Source organism: Mercenaria mercenaria, chromosome 18 (genome assembly GCF_021730395.1).
Source record: "Mercenaria mercenaria strain notata chromosome 18, MADL_Memer_1, whole genome shotgun sequence".
In the NCBI taxonomy this organism is placed as follows: Eukaryota; Metazoa; Mollusca; class Bivalvia; order Venerida; family Veneridae; genus Mercenaria; species Mercenaria mercenaria.
Window position 1 is genome coordinate 2,199,350 of NC_069378.1, and position 19,769 is coordinate 2,219,118.

Consider the following 19,769-nt stretch of genomic DNA (forward strand, 5'->3'; position numbering starts at 1 on the left):
CCAGTTGACCTAGTTTTTGATCCCACATAACCCAGTTTTGAACTTGACCTAGAGATCATCAAGACAAACGTTCTGACCAAGTTTCATAAAGATTGAGTCACAACTGTGGCCTCTAGGTGTCCACAAGCTTCTCCTTTGACCTGGCCTACTGACCTAGTTTTTTACCCAACATGATCCACTTTCGAGCTTGACCTAGAGATCACCAAGACAAACATTCTGACTAAGTTTCACATAAATTGGGTCAAAACTGTGGCCTCTAGAGTGTTCACAAGGCAAATGTTGACAGACGGCGGTCCTTGGACTATGACTTGTCGCAATACCTCACCTTGAGCACTTTGTGCTCAGGTGAGCTAAAAATCAAGACCTGGAAATTGTTGCCATGTTTTTTCGCCTTCTGACTATGTTTCAGCTCTTCCAATAAGGAGTCGTTTGATGTTCTCTTTTGTGAACTTTCGAAATCTGACAATCTGTTTCATAGGTAAAGATACATGTATTTTAAGCTGTTTTTTTTCTGTTGCCGTATCAACCAGTTCTGCAAGTTTGATCAATTTTATCAAGATCATGGCTGCTTAAGACTTATATGAAGCAGCTTTTTCTTGATGGATAGCAGACAGAAAAGAGAAAATGGACAAAAAGTGACAACAATGAGAACTCAGCTACAAGCAAACTTAATACTGCAAAATCTGAAAGATTTAGATTTACCATATTTTCATCTTTGCACGCCATCATGAAATGGAATACAGCAGATAACTCCTCCACTGTGATGTCCCTGACAATGTAGTACTTGACCAGACTAAGGAGAGACACTCTGATAGTCCTGGCATCTTCCTCCGACAGCACACAATCATTGCTAAGAAACAAACATTCATTGAATGCTATGAGAATAGAAAACAATACCGGCAAGGCTTTGTATGTTCAATACAGACAACTGTCTGGTAAATAAAATATATGTAAATATAATATAGTAAAGTATATAGTGTGTAAAAAACACACATGTAAATGCTATTAATATAATATGCAATACAGACAGTTGTTTAGACCATAGTGACAATGACAATTACAAATTTTATTTTTGCTCTAAGGCCACCAGCTTTATATAAGATAAAAGGTAAGAGTGGTTTTCTGGGAAGCAGAGCACCCCAAAACTGTTTCATAGAGCTATTTATACACTGACACATTACAGCTGTTAAACCTAAGATGGATATCAATCAGTATACTAGACCTGGGTTTCAGAGTATAACAGAACTTTTTCTTTTTTCCTGGGATGAACTTCATCCAGGTGTAAATATACATTGACTTGAACTGTGCAGTTTTTCAAATTACCATAGATCCACTGCAATGAATTTTTACCTACTAACTGACAGGCTCAATCTTTTGATCTAATTTGACCGTCAAAGGTGTCTGATGATTAATTTGTTTGTTTTTGCTCAGTCAGATTCCCTAAACCTATTACTCTTGCAATTTACTGGTAATATAATACTATTTTCCTCTGTAAATTCCATGCTACTTTCCAGGTTTTTATGACAGACACAAGGTGTCCAACTGAGCAATATATCGGTCACACTGCCTTTCACCTTTGAGTACCACTGGCTGTCCACAAGTCAACTGGATGGATCCCTCAAATAAGAAAATTTGACCCCAACAGCAAAGCAAGACTCAAATGCAAAGCAGAGATGGGTAAGTGATGCCAAGCCAATGACCATAACCACTTGGTAATGGATGAGCTCTGTTTTTATTCACTTATATAATTACCTGTAGTGTGATCGAATCACATCCAGTATGTACTGCACACCAAACATCTTCCTAAAATGTCTTCTATCATCCTTGATTATAGTTGACAAGTACTGAATATGTCCTGAAAACATTCAGTTAACATTAAACACACTAAAATGAATGTAGGACTGTTCTGAAAATCAATTACTTTCCTTAGAAAGGATGACATCTTATTTTGTTTTGTTTTTTTGTGTGTGTGGTTTAACATCACATCAACACATCATAGGTCTTATGGTGACGTTTTAGCTTTGGATCGTTTAATACCCTAGATGCTCCTACAGGCATGATTTCATCCAGGATGAGCACCTGGGTAAAATCACTGACCTTTCATAAGCAAACTGGATAGCTTCCCTATATGAATGAATTCTACACCTAAAAGCAAGGTTTCAGACATGCATTAAGTAGTGAGGAGAAAGAGATTAAAAGACTGTGAACTTAAACTAGGCACCTTGAGATCTTCGTAACAAGCAGGTTTTGGTCTCCCTAAAGGTGTTGCTGTACAGAAGTTGTACTGTACAGGTAACATTTAATCAAAATAATATTTCAAACAAGAGCTGTCTCCATAGGATGACACATGCCCCCGATGGCACTTTAAATGAATAGTTATGGCCGATGTTAGAGTTTAGGACCTTTGACCTACGGAGCTGGGTCTTGCGCGCGACACGTCGTCTTACTGTGTCACACATTCATGCGTAGTTATTTTAAAATCCATGCATGAATGACAAAGATATGGACCGGACACGCCCATCAATGCACTATCCCTTAATGTCTAAGTGTGACCTTGACCTTTGAGGTACGGACCTGGGTCTTGCGTGCGACAGGTCGTCTTACTGTGGTACACATTCATGCCAAGTTATTTGAAAATCCATCTATCGATGACAAAGATATGGACCGGACACGCCCATCAATGCACTATCCCTTAATGTCTAAGTGTGACCTTGACCTTTGAGCTACGGACCTGTGCCTTGCGCGCGACACGTCGTCTTACTGTGGTACACACTCATGCCAAGTTATTTGAAAATCCATCCATCGATGACAAAGATATGGACCAGACACGAAAAATGCGGACAGACCGACAGACAGACAGACGGTTCAAAAATTATATGCCTCCCATTGGGGGCATAAAAATGTGGAATGGAGAATGAATGTTATTGTATAGGCTGAAAAAAGTTCAACATTCTATCACTGCACAATAATCATCGCTCATCTAAATTTATTTTCAGAATGCGTAACTTCTACACAAGTCAGGCTTAACTGTTACTTACCCACACTGTAACTAGTCTGGGTAATAATCAATATATAAGGTAATATTTATTTACATTGTACATATAAGGTACTTGCCATCAAACACTGCAGAAGTCACCATTCATAGAATAATACTCAATATCACCATCCTCAATTTAAATGTTTAATCATAGAATCAATAATTGCTGAAATTTAAGGTTTTCACTTAAAGTGCTGATATTTAGCTTTCAGGCTCAAGTAGGCATACCTTTACTTCTAACCCAAAGGCCACAAACTAAAAAAGACTTACCTATTCTAACAGGGAAACTAACAAATACTTACCTATTCTAACAGGGAAACTAACAAATACTTACCTATTCTAACAGGCCACAAACTAAACAAATACTTACCTATTCTAACAGGGAAACTAACAAATACTTACCTATTCTAACAGGGAAACTAACAAATACTTAACTATTCTAACAGGGAAACTAACAAATACTTACATATTCTAACAGGCCACAAACTAACAAATACTTACCTATTTTAACAGGGAAACTAACAAATACTTACCTAATATTCTAACAGGGAAACTAACAAATACTTACCTATTCTGTGTGTGTGTGTGTGTGTGTGTGTGTTCGGGTTTAACATCTTTTTCAACAATTTTTCAGTCATATAAACGATGGTGTCTACTTGTAGCAGTGAGCACAATGCCCAACTTTATTACCTATTCTAACAGGGAAACTAACAAATACTTACCTATTCTAACAGGGAAGTCACTACGACTCCAGATCCTAAAGTCAAACAGTATGTACTGGTACATGTGATGAAGCATGGTTCTGTTTGTAGAGGCAGTGGCTTCTACTAGCAGCTGAACAGCCATTAACACATTCACATCTATTAGCTTGCAGTTCACCTGTACACAATAAAATATATATTTTTAATTGCAAGAAATTAAATCTCTATTAACACCTGTACATAAAATTCATTGTTACTGATGCTAGCTGAAACTGTTCCAAAGGTGAAAAAATCAATAAAATGTATAAATTAGAATTAGAATCAGGCATAAAATGTTGACTATCAGGGTTATAATTAAAGACTAATAACTTTATGACAATGTCTAAGAAAATTGTGTTACCATGACAGCAAGAATAATGTAACTAGAGGTTGTTTTTCATGACAAACTAAGGCGTCCCACCCCTTACCATGCAGAAATTGTAAAATGTCACAAATTAAGGGCCATAATTCCAAGTAAAATCACAAACATCACATTCCAATGACATACACAACTAAGCTTGGCAGTGGTAACTTGTGTGAAATTTGGTGGAATTCCAACCAGTGGTATAGGAGAAGTAGCACAGATCAAAGAATCTGACAAATCAAAGGTCATTAATCTTCTGAAAATCATTTAATTAGAACATGAAGATAATATGCACAACTATGCTTCACACTAATCACTCGTGGGTTTGGTGAACATCAGCCTAACTGTATACAGAAAGAAATGTAAACAGTGTAAAATATGACAAATCAAGGGCCATAACTTTGCTGAAAATCACTGAAGCAGAACATGCCAATAATATGCAATATAAGACCTGGCACTGATCACTCCTGTAAGATTCCACCTTACTATATAAGAGAGTGGCTGAAGCATCATAAAATTTGACAAATCAAGGGCAATAACTCTGTTGAAAAACAACAAACTGGACCATGCCAATGATAAGCACAACTAGGCTTGGCAATGATCACTTTAAAATTTGTGAAGTTTGTTGTAATTCCTCATGGTGGTATCGGAAGAGTTGCCCAAACAAAGTAAAATACAACAAATCAAGGGGCATAACTCCATGGAAAATTACTGAACCAGAACATGCCGACAATATGCACAATGAGGTCTGGTACTGATAACTTCTGTAAGGTTTGGTGGAATTCCACCTGATAATAAAAGAGAAGTGGCCGAAATATCATAAAATTTGATGAATCAACAGTCGTAACTCCGCTGATAATCATCAAACCTGAAAATACTAACAATATGCACAATAAAGCTTGGCAGTGATCACTCCTATGAAGTTTGGTGTAAATCTGCCTGCCGGTGTTGGAGAAGTTGCTTGGATAAACCTTGTGACAGATGAACAGACAGATGGACAGACAGCTATAAATCAAATAATAAGCTAAAAGTATTTCAACTTGCAAGGCCTTTCCAGCCATTATTTTGCCTTCAGCTTCAGACTGGTATAGTGCCAGCAAAACAGCCTCATCTCATGAAGGGATGTTCACCCTAATAGGCTACCATAAATAAACCAAGTCAGTTATTTGAACCACTTAGCAACAGAGGCTTCCATAACTCACACACTAGAACTATCTGATCACTTTGTACCTTTTGTAAGAGAGCACCTATGACTGCAGCACCATTTGTTTGTACAAACGTCTGTTGATTGACAGGTTTTGTCTGTACCATGTTCCGTAGCAAAGTCAGGAATCCTGCAACTTGGTTCTGCTCAAGCTTTGTATCTAAAAGCAACAAATTACATGCAAAACATTACTACATGTTTTAACAAAATATTCATATTTATTAATATATTAACAATAAAGTACTCACCTGCACAAAGTTTTGTATTGATTTATATCTGGTATGACCCTTACAATAATGGCTGATGTACTGAGAACTTTTCAGACAACAAATCTATGGGTAAAAACAGAGAGGGTAAATGTCCATCTTTCAATTAAAAAGTACCATTAACTGTTAAAATGTGTGTTTACCAAAAGGATACTGACTGAATGGCGAGCAGGGCAGATCATGATCAGACTGCACGGATGTGCTGGCTAATCTTAGTCTGCACTGGTCGCAAAGGCATAATCACTTGCTGCAAGCAGACTAAGGGTTAAAAACAAATAATTATTTTTCTAATGTACCTGCATATGAGCTACTAGGCAATATAACCCAATCTTCTTGATCTGTGGCCTTGTTCAGACTGGCAAGAGATTTGAACTCTGGACTGCTGATCTCAGGGGGTGAGGGAAGTCTGTTAACTTGTTCTAGGAGAGGAAACAACACCTGTATCCCTCCTATACAGTTGATTACATCCTGCAAAAGTTCAACAAAATATTTGCATGTAAGTTAGTCTAATAAAATACTTACAGTCGAACATGTGTTAAAGTTCCATAAGACTTAATTTTATGTTAAAAACAGATCACGCTGCTGTCCAGAACTAGACCACAAAAGTTCTTGCCCACGAAATTAAATGATTTCACAGTATGTAACATCATCTGTTTATTTTTTTATTGGAACATTTGCAGTGAATTTTAACCTTTGAACAAAAAACCACTTCTGGACTATGTCAAATTTATATATCGATTTGTATATCATTTTTCGAGCCAACCACATATAACATGGAATAGAATGCAATGAAAAGCTTTTCAACTTACTTATTTCCAAGAAAATGGATAAACTTGAAATAATTATTGTATTCAAAGAAGAATTACCATAATTACTGAATTAAAAGGTTAAGTATAAAGTCCACTGGCTAGGAATGATAATTTGGGTTTATTGTCACACAGACACAATATAGGTCATATGGCAGCTTTTTTGTGAAGGAAGATCATAGATGTTCTTTCCAGTCAGTGACCTTAATTACTCAGCCTTGGAGGGCCCCTATTGGCGGGGAATTTTACAGTAAGTAATACACAGGTTATCAGCTACACTCAAATCAATTGTACTTAAGTTTTCCCTTAACAAGGGAGTAAGTAGTGCAGTGATTAGCAGGTTGGACCACTAGCGGCCTTGGTTTGTTTCTCACTATCATGTTTAGTGCTTGTTGATAACTTCAACTGGTACTGCCAAATCAGCTTACACTGGATGCAATGAAGCTAACTATGACACCTGCCTTGAGCTTGACAGATAATTAGTTGTTCCATCAATTTCTTGTGGGGTTTATTCATCGAATACTCATGTTAAATGAGAAATGTTTACCCTTTATGGGAATTATGTACATAAGCATTGATTGTGAAAGTCAACTGACCTCAAATACTGTCTGGTTAACTGATTTGAAATTCTGTCTGGTGAACTGACCTCAAATACTGTCTGGTTAACTGACCTCAAATACTGTCTGGTTAACAGAACTCAAATACTGTCTGGTTAACTGACCTCAAATACTGTCTGGTTAACTGACCTCAAATACTGTCTGGTTAACAGGCCTCATATACTGTCTGGTTAACTGACCTCAAATACTGTCTGGTTAACTGACCTCAAATACTGTTTGGTTAACAGACCTCAAATACTGTCCGGTTAACTGACCTCAAATACTATTTTGATAACTGACCTCAAATACTGTTTTGATAACTTACCTCAAATACTATTGGTTAACTGACCTTAAAGACTGTTTGGATAACTGACCTCAAATACAGTTTGGTTAACTGACCTCTTGCTGTTTGGTTAGCTGACCTCAAATACTGTCTGGTTAACTGACTTCAAATACTATTTTGATAACTGACCATAAATACTGTTTTGATAACTGACCTCAAATACTATTGGTTAACTGACCTTAAATACTGTTTGGATAACTGACCTCAAATACATTTTGGTTAACTGACCTCAAATACTGTTTGGTTAGCTGACCTCAAATACTGTCTGGTTAACTGACCTCAAATACTATTTTGATAACTGACCATAAATACTGTTTTGATAACTGACCTCAAATACTATTGGTTAACTGATCTTAATACTGTTTGGTTAACTGACCACAAATACTGTTTAGTTAACTGACCACAAATACTGTTTGGTTAACTGACCTCAAATACTGTTTGGATAACTGACCTCAAATACTATTGGTTAACTGACCTTAATACTGTTTGGATAACTGACCTCAAATACTGTTTTGATAACTGAACTGAATATTCTTTGGTTAACTGACTACAAAAAATGTCTGGCTCACTGGCAAAAAATACTGTTAGGTTTATACAATAAAAGCCTATATACCTTAATATCCCAGGTAACACATTTCTGGCCCAGTAACTGGCCATGGTTCTGATTGGTTGAGAGATCCATGATATGTGTGTTTTTACATGCCTGAAACAAAGCAGTATAGAGATAATATAAAGAACCGTTATATTTTTCTGTAAAGTTACACAAACAAGAGGGTCATTGACCCTGAAGCACTCACCTGTGTACAAGGCTTCAAGCTTGTTTGTATAAGTACAGAGTTAGGTTTCTTCTATGTTAGCCTATATTATATACATGTCACACAAACTTTTGAACCTTAAGCGCAATAATTTGACAATTACAGTAGACATCACAAATCTGATATCACACGCCAAATATCAAGGCTCTAGCAATTATTGATTCAGAGAAAAAGATTTTCAAAGTTTCTAATATAAAAGCCTATAGTAAGTACATGTCAGACACAGGGGCGTGGCCATTTTTTTTACCTTAGGGCAATAATTTGGACAAGTATGGTATACATAAAGGGAAAAGAGACCAAGCCCCCTGGCACCCATGTTTTTTGACGAATCGGAATAATCTGAATAATCTTGGTAGAGGGTCACACAAGAACCATTTGTGTAAAATTAATTTAAAACCGGGCTAGCAGTTTCAAACAAGAAGATTTTTAAAGTTTCCACTATATACATATAGGGAAAAGTGACCACGCCCTCTGGTGGCCATGTTTTTTGACGAATCAAAATAATTAGAATAATCTCGGTAGAGGGTCACACAAGGACCATTTGTGTAAAATTATTTTAAAATCGGGCTAGCAGTTTTACACAAGAAGATTTTTAAAGTTTCTACTAATATATACATATAGGGAAAAGTGACCACACCCTCTGGCAGCCATGTGTTTTGACAAATCAAAATAATCTGAACAATCTTGGTAGAGGGTCACACAAGGACCATTTGTGTAAAATTATTCTAAAATCGGGCAAGCAGTTTCACACAAGAAAATTTTTAAAGTTTCCACTATATGCATACAGGGAAAAAAGACCACGCCTTCTGGCGGCCATGTTGACGAATTGGTATAATTTGAACAATCTTGGTAGAGAGTGACATAAGAACCATTTGTGTGAAATTATTTCAAAATCGAACCATCGGTTTAGAAGGAGATGTCGTTTGAAGATTTTTCTATTTTTAGATCTGGCAGCCCCTATGTGCAACCAAGCGGAACCGTTTGAACATCTTTAGTAGATGACCATCCAAGGAACATCCATGCCAAGTTTCATCAAAATCCATTCAGTGGTTATGGAGGAGATGTCTTTTAAACACAATTGTTGACGACGGACGTTCCTACATATGGATACTTATGTGGCTACTCTTTTGTTCTCTCTATTGTTCTTTTAGCCAAGTAAGAGAAAAATAGCCACATAAAAGCCTTACGGAATGAATGACATCAAAGAAAAAGCTAGTACAGTTACCTATTGTTCCTATAGCCACCTATGTATGCAAATGTGAGCTCGAACAACGGACGAACGGACACACGACGGACACAGCGTGATCACAATAGCTCACCATGAGCATTGCTCAGGTGAGCTAAAAACTATTATACATATACAGTTGAGATTTATAAACTTACACCTGACGTTGCCATGGAAACCTAGTAAAGATATCCAATGCTCACCTGACAGTAAAAAAATTGTAGGAAATCCTCATTAAATATATTTTAAACTGACTAAATACATAAATTGTGTGTGCTGAGCTATATTTAAAACAAGAGCACTGCCTACGGGCGCCATTGCTTGTCTGCAAGTGCTGAACAATATGTAAGAAAGGAGTTATAGTTCAGATTTTCTGAGTACAAAAAGGGTAATAAGTCAGACAAAATGCTGGTTAGAGTTACAGTTCTTCATCTACTTACTCAACTAATGATGATAAACAAGCGTGCAAAGTTTCAAAGATGTACCTCTCGTAGTTTTTGGGTAAAAGTATACCTAAACAAAAATTTTAACCAAGAAACTCAAATTTTCTAAGCACAGAAAGGGCTAAAATTCTGACAAAATGCAAATCAGAGTTATAGTTCAAGGCCTAGATAGTCACCTAATGGTGATAAACAAGTGTGCAAAGTTTCAAAGCTGTAGCTCTTATAGTTTTAAGAAAAGGCTGACCTAAACAAAAAATTTAACCAACGCCGATGATCAAGTGACGACAATACCTTGTAGATTTTTTTTCAACAAGGCAGTCTGAAAGACAGCTAAATCCCCTGCCACTGCTATGGATAGTGAAAGGGTAAACCTTTGATTTTAGCTGTGACCTTGACCTTGAACTGACATGGCTGACTCATGAATTCTGCACAACGTCTTGATGAGGTGAACATTTGACCAAAGTTTCATGAAAATCATTCAAGGGGTTTAGGAGATACAGAGCTGAAACCTTTGACCTTCAGTTGTGACCTTGACCTTGAGTTGACATGGCTGACTCTTGAGTTCTTGATGAGGTGATCATTTGACCCAAGTTTGATGAAAATCCTTCAAGGGGTTAAGGAGATACAGAGTGGACACCAAATGGAAGGCTCAAACCTTCGACCCTTAGTTGTGACCTTGACCTTGAGCTGGCATGGTTGACTCATAATTTCTGCACATCGTTCTGATGAGGTAATCATTTGACCCAAGTTTTATTAAATTCCTTCAAGGGGTTTAGGAGATATAGAGCGGACACGAAATGGAAGGCTCAAACCTTTGACCTTCAGTTGTGACCTTGACCTTGAGCTGACATGGCTGACTCATAAGTTCTGCACATCGTCTTGATGAGGTGATCATTTGCACCAAGTTTTATAAAATTCCTTCAAGGGGTTTAAGAGATATAGAGCAGACACAAAATGGAAGGCTCAAACCTTTGACCTTGAGTTGTGACCTTGACCTTGAGCCGGCATGGCTGACTCATGGGTTCTGCATATCGTCTTGATGAGGTGATCATTTGACCCAAGTTTTATAAAATTCCTTCAAGGGGTTTAGGAGATATAGAGCAGACACAAAATGGCAGGCTCAAACCTTTGACCTTGAGTTGTGACCTTGACCTTGAACCGACAAGGCTGACTCATGGGTTCTGCACATCGTCTTGATGAGGTGATCATTTGACCCAAGTTTCATGAAAATCCTTCAAGGGGTTTAGGAGATGTGGACCGGACACGATTTTGTTATGGACGGAAGGACGGACGCAGACCATTCCTATAATCCCTCCGCCATGGCGGGGGATTAAAAATCAGACGAGCTAATCATATGTCATGTACTAGTGGAAATGACGAAATTTTATTCCACTATAAAGATTCATTTCTCTTTTGTGACAATATTTACAGCAGTATTAACTAAAAGGAGAAAATAATATACAACATTTACAACTCATGGTCCCACTTGACTTACCCTTGCATTATAGTATAACACCATTTTTCCTGGTAAATCTTGGAGCTCACTGTCATCATTAAACACCGTCAAATTATTCGGACCAGCCGCATATAGTCTCTTCACCTGATTGATGGAGACCGCATCATGGAAAATACACACAGATCCAATCTGACCGTTTAACGGAATCGGAAGTCCATGAGTATCGTCCTGAGAACCAGTTGGAATTGAGTCCACTCCTGGAATGTTACCATTTGATTTTACTGCATGTTGCAGGAAGGATTTTAACGGAGACGTTTTCTTGTTATCTGTTGTGGAATTCAGATGAGATTCTGTGTGCCAAGCGTCTGACTGACTCTGCCATACCATAGAACCAACCCGACATGACGTAAGAGGCTGCAAGAAAATAATTCAACAACATAAGCAAATCTTATCTATTTTATTTATTTATTCTGTTGGGTTTAACGTCGCACCGACAATTATTGGTCATATGGGGACTTTCCAGCTTTGATGGTGGAGGAAGACCCCAGGTGCCCCTCCATGCATTATTTCATCATGAGAGGGCACCTGGGTAGAACCACCGGCCTTCCGTAAGCCAGCTGGATGGCTTCCTCAGGTGAAGAATTCAATGCTCCAAGTAATCTTATTTATGAGTATCAGGCAGGTCTTACTGTGTTATTGGTAATATTTAATCTTTAATGAATTAAACAGGTTCACATCAGTAAACTGTAGCATTGTAAACAAGTCAATATTCACAATAATTTTAATTTCACAAATATTATCGCAAATATAAAATTAGCACAACATATAAACAGTTTAAAAATATGGCTAAAATTATCACAACAAACTTTCTACAATTTCTTACAGCAAGGCAGCTGACTACAAAATTATGAAACAGAAGATGACTATTAAATTATGAAATTAAAGCTGACTACAAAATCGCAGAATAAAAGCTAACTACGAATTCATAAATTTAAAGATTCATGAAGTAAACGCTGACTATGAAATCCTGAAATAAAACAGACAAAATATACTCAGCTCACCTTAAAGTCTTACTTACTATCCAGTGGATTATATCACAGTAGTCCTTACGCCCAGTTTAAAATACAAAGCAGATGTTAAAACTAGAAACAAAACTTGTGATTAATTAAAAGCCAGACTTGTCACTGTTCACAGGTGGTCTTACACACCAGTCTGACTGTAATGCTAGGACTTACCTCACTCATATTGGGATATTTGAGCTGCGAGTTGTGTTTCTATTTACCATCTACATACACACCAGTCCTGTCTGACTGTAATGCTAGGACTTACCTCACTCATATTGGGATATTTGAGCTGCGAGTTGTGTTTCTGTTTACCATCTACATACACATACAGTTGACTTGTTATAAATGGTCTCTTTGAGTTTGTGTGAACTACACATACATCATGCTGAAATATAAGCCATAGTGATTAAAATATTTGCAAATATCATCATATTATCAATACATTTAAATCGTCAGGATAAATTTAGATCACAAACTCTAGAAATTGTACAAGTATGTAACAAGTTCTGTTAGAACAAGAAATGCTTCCCTTGATGCATTCAGTAACTGCACAAGAAACAGAAATTATTTGGTCACTTTGCACTGGATGTTTGACATACTGATGTCAAATTAATAATTACGGGTCATTTACCAGACATAAGTGACCTCTGAATCAAATGTGATCTAAGACCAAAGCATTCTCTAGTTATTTGGCAAAAACAAGTTCTACTGTTCTGAGTCAACGTGACCTTTAACTTTGACCTACTGACCTCAAAATCAATAGGAGTCATCTGTTAGTCATGCCCAAGCTCCCTATTAAGATTCATGATCCTCAGCCCAAGTGTTCTCAAGTTAAAAGTCCAGAAACAGTTTTACTGTTTCGGGTCACTGTGACCTTGACCTTTGACCTACTGATCTAAAAATCAATAGGTGTCATCTGCTGTTCATCACCAACCCGCCTACAAACTTTCATGAATCTAGGCCTAAGCGTTCTTGAGTTCTCATCCGGAAACCATTTTTCTGTTCCGGGTCACTGTGACCTTGACCTTTGACCTACTGATCTTGAAATTTATAGGGGTAATATGCTGGTCATGGCCAACCTCTCTATCAACTTTCATGATCCTAGGCCTAATTATTCTTGAGTTATCATCCGAAAACCGATTGGTCTATGGATCAACAGACAGACCAACATCTGCAAAACAATATACCCCTCCTTCTTCGAAGGGGGTCATAATAATTAAGGTGGAACAACAAAACAATAACTTTCAAGCTCTCCTTATGAAAAATGAGAAGCTTAATGTTAGACAGAGTGCACCAGGCTATGCATAACTTTTTATCAGTTTAAGTCAACCTTTCACCTCTAACCTACTTACACCACCACTGTAATCTTTTTATAGAAACTTACCCAGTGACCATCTTGTAGGTCCACTTCATGAACTGTAACTCCATTATAATCCTTCTTACTAAACACAGCAACAGTTAGCTCCCCTGAATCACTCACAAAACATTCAAACCCACAACCAGAATTTGATAAGAAACTGAAATTGAATGAAAAGATTGATATAAGGACAAAATGAGTGATGAGGACACACTCGGGGAATCCTATTTTGTGTGCACAGAAAGAGAAATAAAACAAGAGCTGTCAGTGGACAGCGCGCTCCACTATTCTCAGTGCTTGATAGTATAATAAAAGCTATGAGTAAAACTTTAACATTACATACAATAAGCATATTCTAATTCGAAAAGGGGCAATAATTCAGTCAAAATGCTTGATAGAGTTGCCTCCTCCTTTTTACAGACTGGTGTCAAGATGGTAAACAAGTATGCAAAATATGAAAGCAATATCTCAATGGACTTTGAAAATATTTGGGGTGGTACACAAACTTTAACATTACAATAAGCATATTCTAAGTCAAAAAGGAGCCATAATTCAGTCAAAATGCTTGATAGAGTTGTCTGCTCCTGTTGGGGTCATGATGGTAAACAAGTATGCAAAATATGAAAGCAATATCTCAATGGACTTTCAAAATATTTTGGGTGGTACGTAAACTTTAACATTTGTGTGACGCTCACGCTAACGCCGAAGTTGGGGCGAGTAGGATAGCTCCCCTATTTTTTCTACAACCTGAGTGAAGTTTTGAACCAAAATCAGCAAGAGCCAAGTGATTAAAATTCAGGAACCTTAACCTTAACCACTCAGCCAAAGCGGCCAAACATATTTCTTAACTTTCTTTTCACATGCCAGCCTGTGTATTTCAAATTTTTAACATCAATCTGATGTGATACAGTAATTTCTACCAAAAATGGAAGTCTGCATACCTATAAATAATTCTCCTGCATGACTGAGAGGCTGGTAGATCATACACACCTCTATCTACGTGAGAATTTAAACACAACCATGTATGGAATGAGAACGCTGCCCCCGGCCATTTTCTGATCCCCGGAAGATGAATGCCCTGTTATAAAATAAAATGATATTTTAGACTAAAGTTATTCTTTGCAATTCTTATCATAAGACTACATTAGATCAGCCCTATAATGGTCTTTCCTTCCAATGTTATATTTAACCAACATGCATATTATTTTACCTGTCTGTATGGCAACCACTGTGTCGATATTCGATTTATTTCTCACGGTGTGTAAAAATGTCAACTTGAAGAAGAAAACAAGAAACGCGGCAATGCCACGAAACCAGGTTTTCAACACTTTTCATAAGAATAAACAAGAGTGCCAGAATGTCACAATATACGCCCGTCACAGCAAATTTCTTTACTCTAGCACCTGTATTTGCAGATGTAATTTTAATTTTGTGGTTGTTTAGTAATCATTGTAATTCTTTTGTTTTTCTAAGTCCACAAAAAAAACTCCTTACCAGGTAGAGATACCTTAAAATACACCTAAAATTAGAAAGTAACAACTATGTTGTACCACAGAAAAGTGGTCTTGGTTTTTCCCTACGGTCAATTATAAAAAAGTTACAATATAAGTTATTTATAGTAACAACTAAGGGAAGTTAATCTTAAAAAAAAAAAAAAAAAAAAAAATACAAAAAAAAAATATTGTAAGTCCACACAGAAATCCTTACCAGGTAGAGATTGGTCAAAATACACCTCAAAATTGGATGTAACATGCATGTTGTACTACAGAAAAGTGGTCTTGATTTTTCCCTACGTCTAGTAATGAAAAAGTTACAATATAAGCTATTTATAGTAACAACAAAGGGAAGTAATTCTAAAGAAGGGAACTGCGCAAGACACTTCGTCTCATGATGGTGTACAATTGTGCCAAGTTACATCAAAATCCCTCTATGCATGAAGAAGATATGCTCCGAACAAAGTTTTCATTCTTGTATCCTTTGACCTCTAAGTGTGACCTTGACCTTAGACCTAGGGACCTGGTTCTTGCGCAAGACACTCCGTCTCATGATGGTGAACAATTGTGCCAACTTTCATCAAAATCCCTCCATGCATGTAGAAGATATGCTAACCCTAACCCTAACCTAACCCTAACCCTATTTTTAGTAACAATGACCTTGACCTTGATCCCAGAAACCCCAAAATCAATCCCAAGCTACAACTTTATATAAGTTTTCTATATACCAAGTTTCATCATGATAGCTCATTCCTAAGTTAAATTATTGACCGGAAACCCTTTTTCTATTTTAAGTAACAGTGACCTTGACCTTGACCCCAGAAACCCCAAAATCAATTCCAGCCTTTGTCTTGATATAAGCTACATACACACCAAGTTTTATTCAAATATCTTTACCGAAACAAAAGTTATTGACCGGAAACACCAGTTTGACGCCGCCGCCGCCCGCCCGACCGACATCTACCCCAATCTAATAACTCAGGTTTTCGTTGAAAACCTGGTTAAAAACTCTTTGTAGACAAGAGCTGTTTGTAAGACATGTATATCCCATGATGACATGTGGGAGGGCAGCTGGGTATGTAATTTTGTATGCTGAGACCTTAACCTTTGATTTGAAAAAATGTATCTTCTAATGACTACACGCAATCTTTCTCTGTAAAATGGCTTAGTTTTCATGATCTGCACTGTTCGCTATTCAGTCAAGCACCTCTAGTTAATGGTACTGTCCAAATTCAAAGATAGACAAGTTCATTATAGAAATTTAGCAGGGTAAGGGTTAATGTGAAGTTTTATTACTGTGGGCCTAAGCATTCTCTAGTTACTGATCAGAAACCAAATTGTCTACCAACAGACAGATAGACAGACAGGATATACAGACCTGTATGTTCAAATACTCACACCTATATCTTCACATGATATATACTCTCTAAACTTACATCTGTTGGATCTTGAATGTTGAAGAAATGTAGAGCTCCTTCTTTTCCCTCTCTTCTAGCCATAGTGGACATGCCTCGCATCAGTCTACTACAATAAGTGTTCTGAAAACCATATACACTGTACTTTTATCATACTTTCCACAGTCGGGATAGAGATAACACTTTGCATGTTCATTTAGATTGGTAGATCAGATAACAGCTGTTTTTCAATGATATAGGTAAACATGTGAAATACTGAAGGTATGTTTCTAAAACTTTTCTAGGTAAAAGATTGTTCTATGAGTTCATTTTGTTGGTTTTAAATACTTGACATGCTGCTGATACACCTGTGTGCCTTAATTCAGGTGAAACAACCTTGACAAGAACTATGGATGAAAACTGGCACACTGATGAATATCTACCTGATTTTCTTCTTCATCCAGCCTTAGCAGTCCAATCAGCTGTTTCAGTTCTATAGCTGTTATTGATTGGGTGCCAAGAGATTCTAACAGACCAATCAAATGACCTGTAACATAAACAATTTGAAGACTGGTATCACTTCTAAGAATTTATCACTTTTTGTTGGGTTCTAAGACAAGTTATATTGTGACTTTATAATGTTTCATACTGGTGGAGGAAGACTTCAAGCTCCCTCCTCACCTTATTTCAGGATTGTGTGAGCACCAATAGAAAATTAACTTCCTGCAAGCAAGAAGAATAACTTGAAAGTTGAACAATGCCTAAAATGTTCCAAATGGCTTATTATGCAGTCAATCCTGTCTATTACAACATCCCCCCACCCATTCTTCAAAGCTCTATGAAGTGAAACATAGTAATCAAAAATGGAATTAGTAGTCTTTAGAAACAGGTTTCACAGTATATATTCTAGGACTTTAATAAAAATATCAAAACTGATTTAGTAACTACTAATAAATGGTGGAAAAGGGTAGTTATAACAAATGGAGAATATCTGCTGGATCTGTAAGCAGTATTTTCATGACATCATGTACAGTTAATCACACATATTATAACAGTCATGTAAGTGGTTTACAGACTGCTAATTTTTCTTTTCCCTAATTTGAAGATATAGCCCCAATAAATATCCAAAATACATTATGGCAAAATTTTATAACATCTGCTGTTCTTTCAGCTACTGTAAGGTGACAATATTGCAGTCTAAAGGTCTGTAACTTCAACAGTAAAACACTGAATCATTTCAAGAATGTGCAGTAATGAGAAATAAAAGATATAAATTACATTTTGTAATTTTTATTTTGGTATGAAATCTATGGTTGTGTTGAAAGTATGCAAGCGTTGACAGCTAAATGGTAGAGTCTGCTTCAAGTGCACAAGGTCATGGGTTAGTGCGGGAGCTCATGGGTTTGGTGCCCAGCTGCGTCATACCAAGGATTTTAAAAATGGTACCAGCTGATCCCTTGTTTGGCACTCGGCATTAAAAGGGAAACTGACTTCTCTTTTCTCAAACCCTCATAGCTATGGATCCCATCAGGAATGAGGTGTTCATAGTGATTTATATAATATGTAGAAATTGCTTTAATATTTATAACTAAACTGTGATATACATTTCTTAAATCAAGCTACAGGTGCAACAATGAACTTACTGACTGCTGCTGGATTTATTTGTTTCTCTCTCCCTAGAACTGACAAAATGGCCCCAATCATTCCATTATTACAGCAATTCATCTTGTTATTATGATCTGAACTACACAGCTGCCGTAAATGTTCCATCAGCCATATTTGTAGGTCATGTGACTGAATGTCAGGCAACCATTGGATAAGCATGATAGCAGCATGAGTATTATGCACAGTATATGTACAGTTCTCCTCATAAACTCCTTCAACAACCTGTCAGCAAATATAAAGCAAAACATTATAATGTTAGTAAAGTAAATAGCTTTTTTTGTTGGGATTAGTGTCATACATACACAATGTATGTCACACTGAGACTTTTCAAGCTTTCGTTAGTGGCGGCAGGCTCCAAAAGTCTGTCCAGGCATGAGGGGGCACAGGCTAGAACCACTGACCATCTGTAAGCCAGCTCAAAAGCTTCCTCACAAATGAAATTCTATACCCCAAATGAGGTTCCTAACCCATCTCTGTGAGTGGCAAGTGATTCAAAGTCAGCTGTTTTAATAGCTAACTCAGCCACAGAGGCCAATAGCTACTAACATAGAAACAATGTCCTAAAAATTTTAAATGGTCTAATAGTATAAATAGTTTAACTTGGCTTGGTTTCAAGTTTGCTGGAAATATATGTAGCAGCTAATTGCAATATTTATACTGTAAAATGAAATAAATTACCAGAAATTAATTTTCACTACATTCTCCAACAGTCCATAAAATCAAAGAAAAACCGTTACTTGCTATTATTGTGATAAGTATCTGTTTCAAAAGTTGCCAATACTGTGAAATCATTATTATTCGTGGGGGATTAATTTTCATGGATTTCGTGGTTGAACTCAACCACGAATTTAAGTCCAAACGAACAAATTGTGCCCACGATAATTTAAATTGTACGCAAAGTCTCCAAAAAAGACTCCACAGCCGTTTGATCTGATCCGTAGTTGTATGCATGTGGCAGTACTAACCTGCAGCTTTCGTGTAGTTTATGGAGGCTCCATCAACGATAAACATAGCGTATGTATGGAAACGAAACCGACTATTTCATTTAGAAATGTACCCGTGGTTTATTTATGACATGCTTGTCAAAGTAAAAGTAGATACTAAAAATAGAAGTTTGACATAGCGTCACGTGCCAACCACACTATAATACGGCGGTTATTTGATTTTTTCGGGCCCGCTATGCAATGTTTATACACTAGCCTTTAGTTTACTGACATGTAGTAAAATAGGGCCTACTACGACTTTGGAACTATTACATATTATAAATTAATTGCTAGATTTGCATCCGATGCATTAATACTTGATTCACATTACACGTTTCTCGGCAGAAAATAACACATGCACAAGTTCAACAGCTTGTAATTTTAGATGCAGATGCGAATTCATTTTGCAAAAAAAATGAAAATTGGCAATGACTTTTCTTATTGAATATTTCACAGTTTAAAAAGTTTTGCAAATTAGGGGTCGTATAATTATAGATAACGCGGTCGTTAACTGGCAC

General features: G+C 36.9%; 1 protein-coding gene across 1 annotated transcript in view; it reads right to left on the reverse strand.

The window, feature by feature from the left end:
* LOC123539393 (neurobeachin-like protein 1) overlaps window positions 1-19,769 on the reverse strand; it is a 104,847-nt gene that overhangs the window by 50,465 nt on the left and 34,613 nt on the right. The window contains exons 12-24 of the mRNA XM_053530566.1: window positions 18,247-18,490; window positions 17,047-17,150; window positions 16,646-16,747; window positions 14,658-14,794; window positions 13,744-13,876; window positions 12,625-12,744; window positions 11,335-11,709; window positions 7,970-8,059; window positions 5,908-6,079; window positions 5,372-5,505; window positions 3,760-3,916; window positions 1,753-1,855; window positions 703-850 (exon numbers count right to left, since the gene is read on the reverse strand). Of these exons, the coding sequence (XP_053386541.1) occupies window positions 703-850; window positions 1,753-1,855; window positions 3,760-3,916; window positions 5,372-5,505; window positions 5,908-6,079; window positions 7,970-8,059; window positions 11,335-11,709; window positions 12,625-12,744; window positions 13,744-13,876; window positions 14,658-14,794; window positions 16,646-16,747; window positions 17,047-17,150; window positions 18,247-18,490 (2,019 nt within the window). The remainder of the gene's footprint in view (window positions 1-702; window positions 851-1,752; window positions 1,856-3,759; window positions 3,917-5,371; window positions 5,506-5,907; window positions 6,080-7,969; window positions 8,060-11,334; window positions 11,710-12,624; window positions 12,745-13,743; window positions 13,877-14,657; window positions 14,795-16,645; window positions 16,748-17,046; window positions 17,151-18,246; window positions 18,491-19,769) is intronic.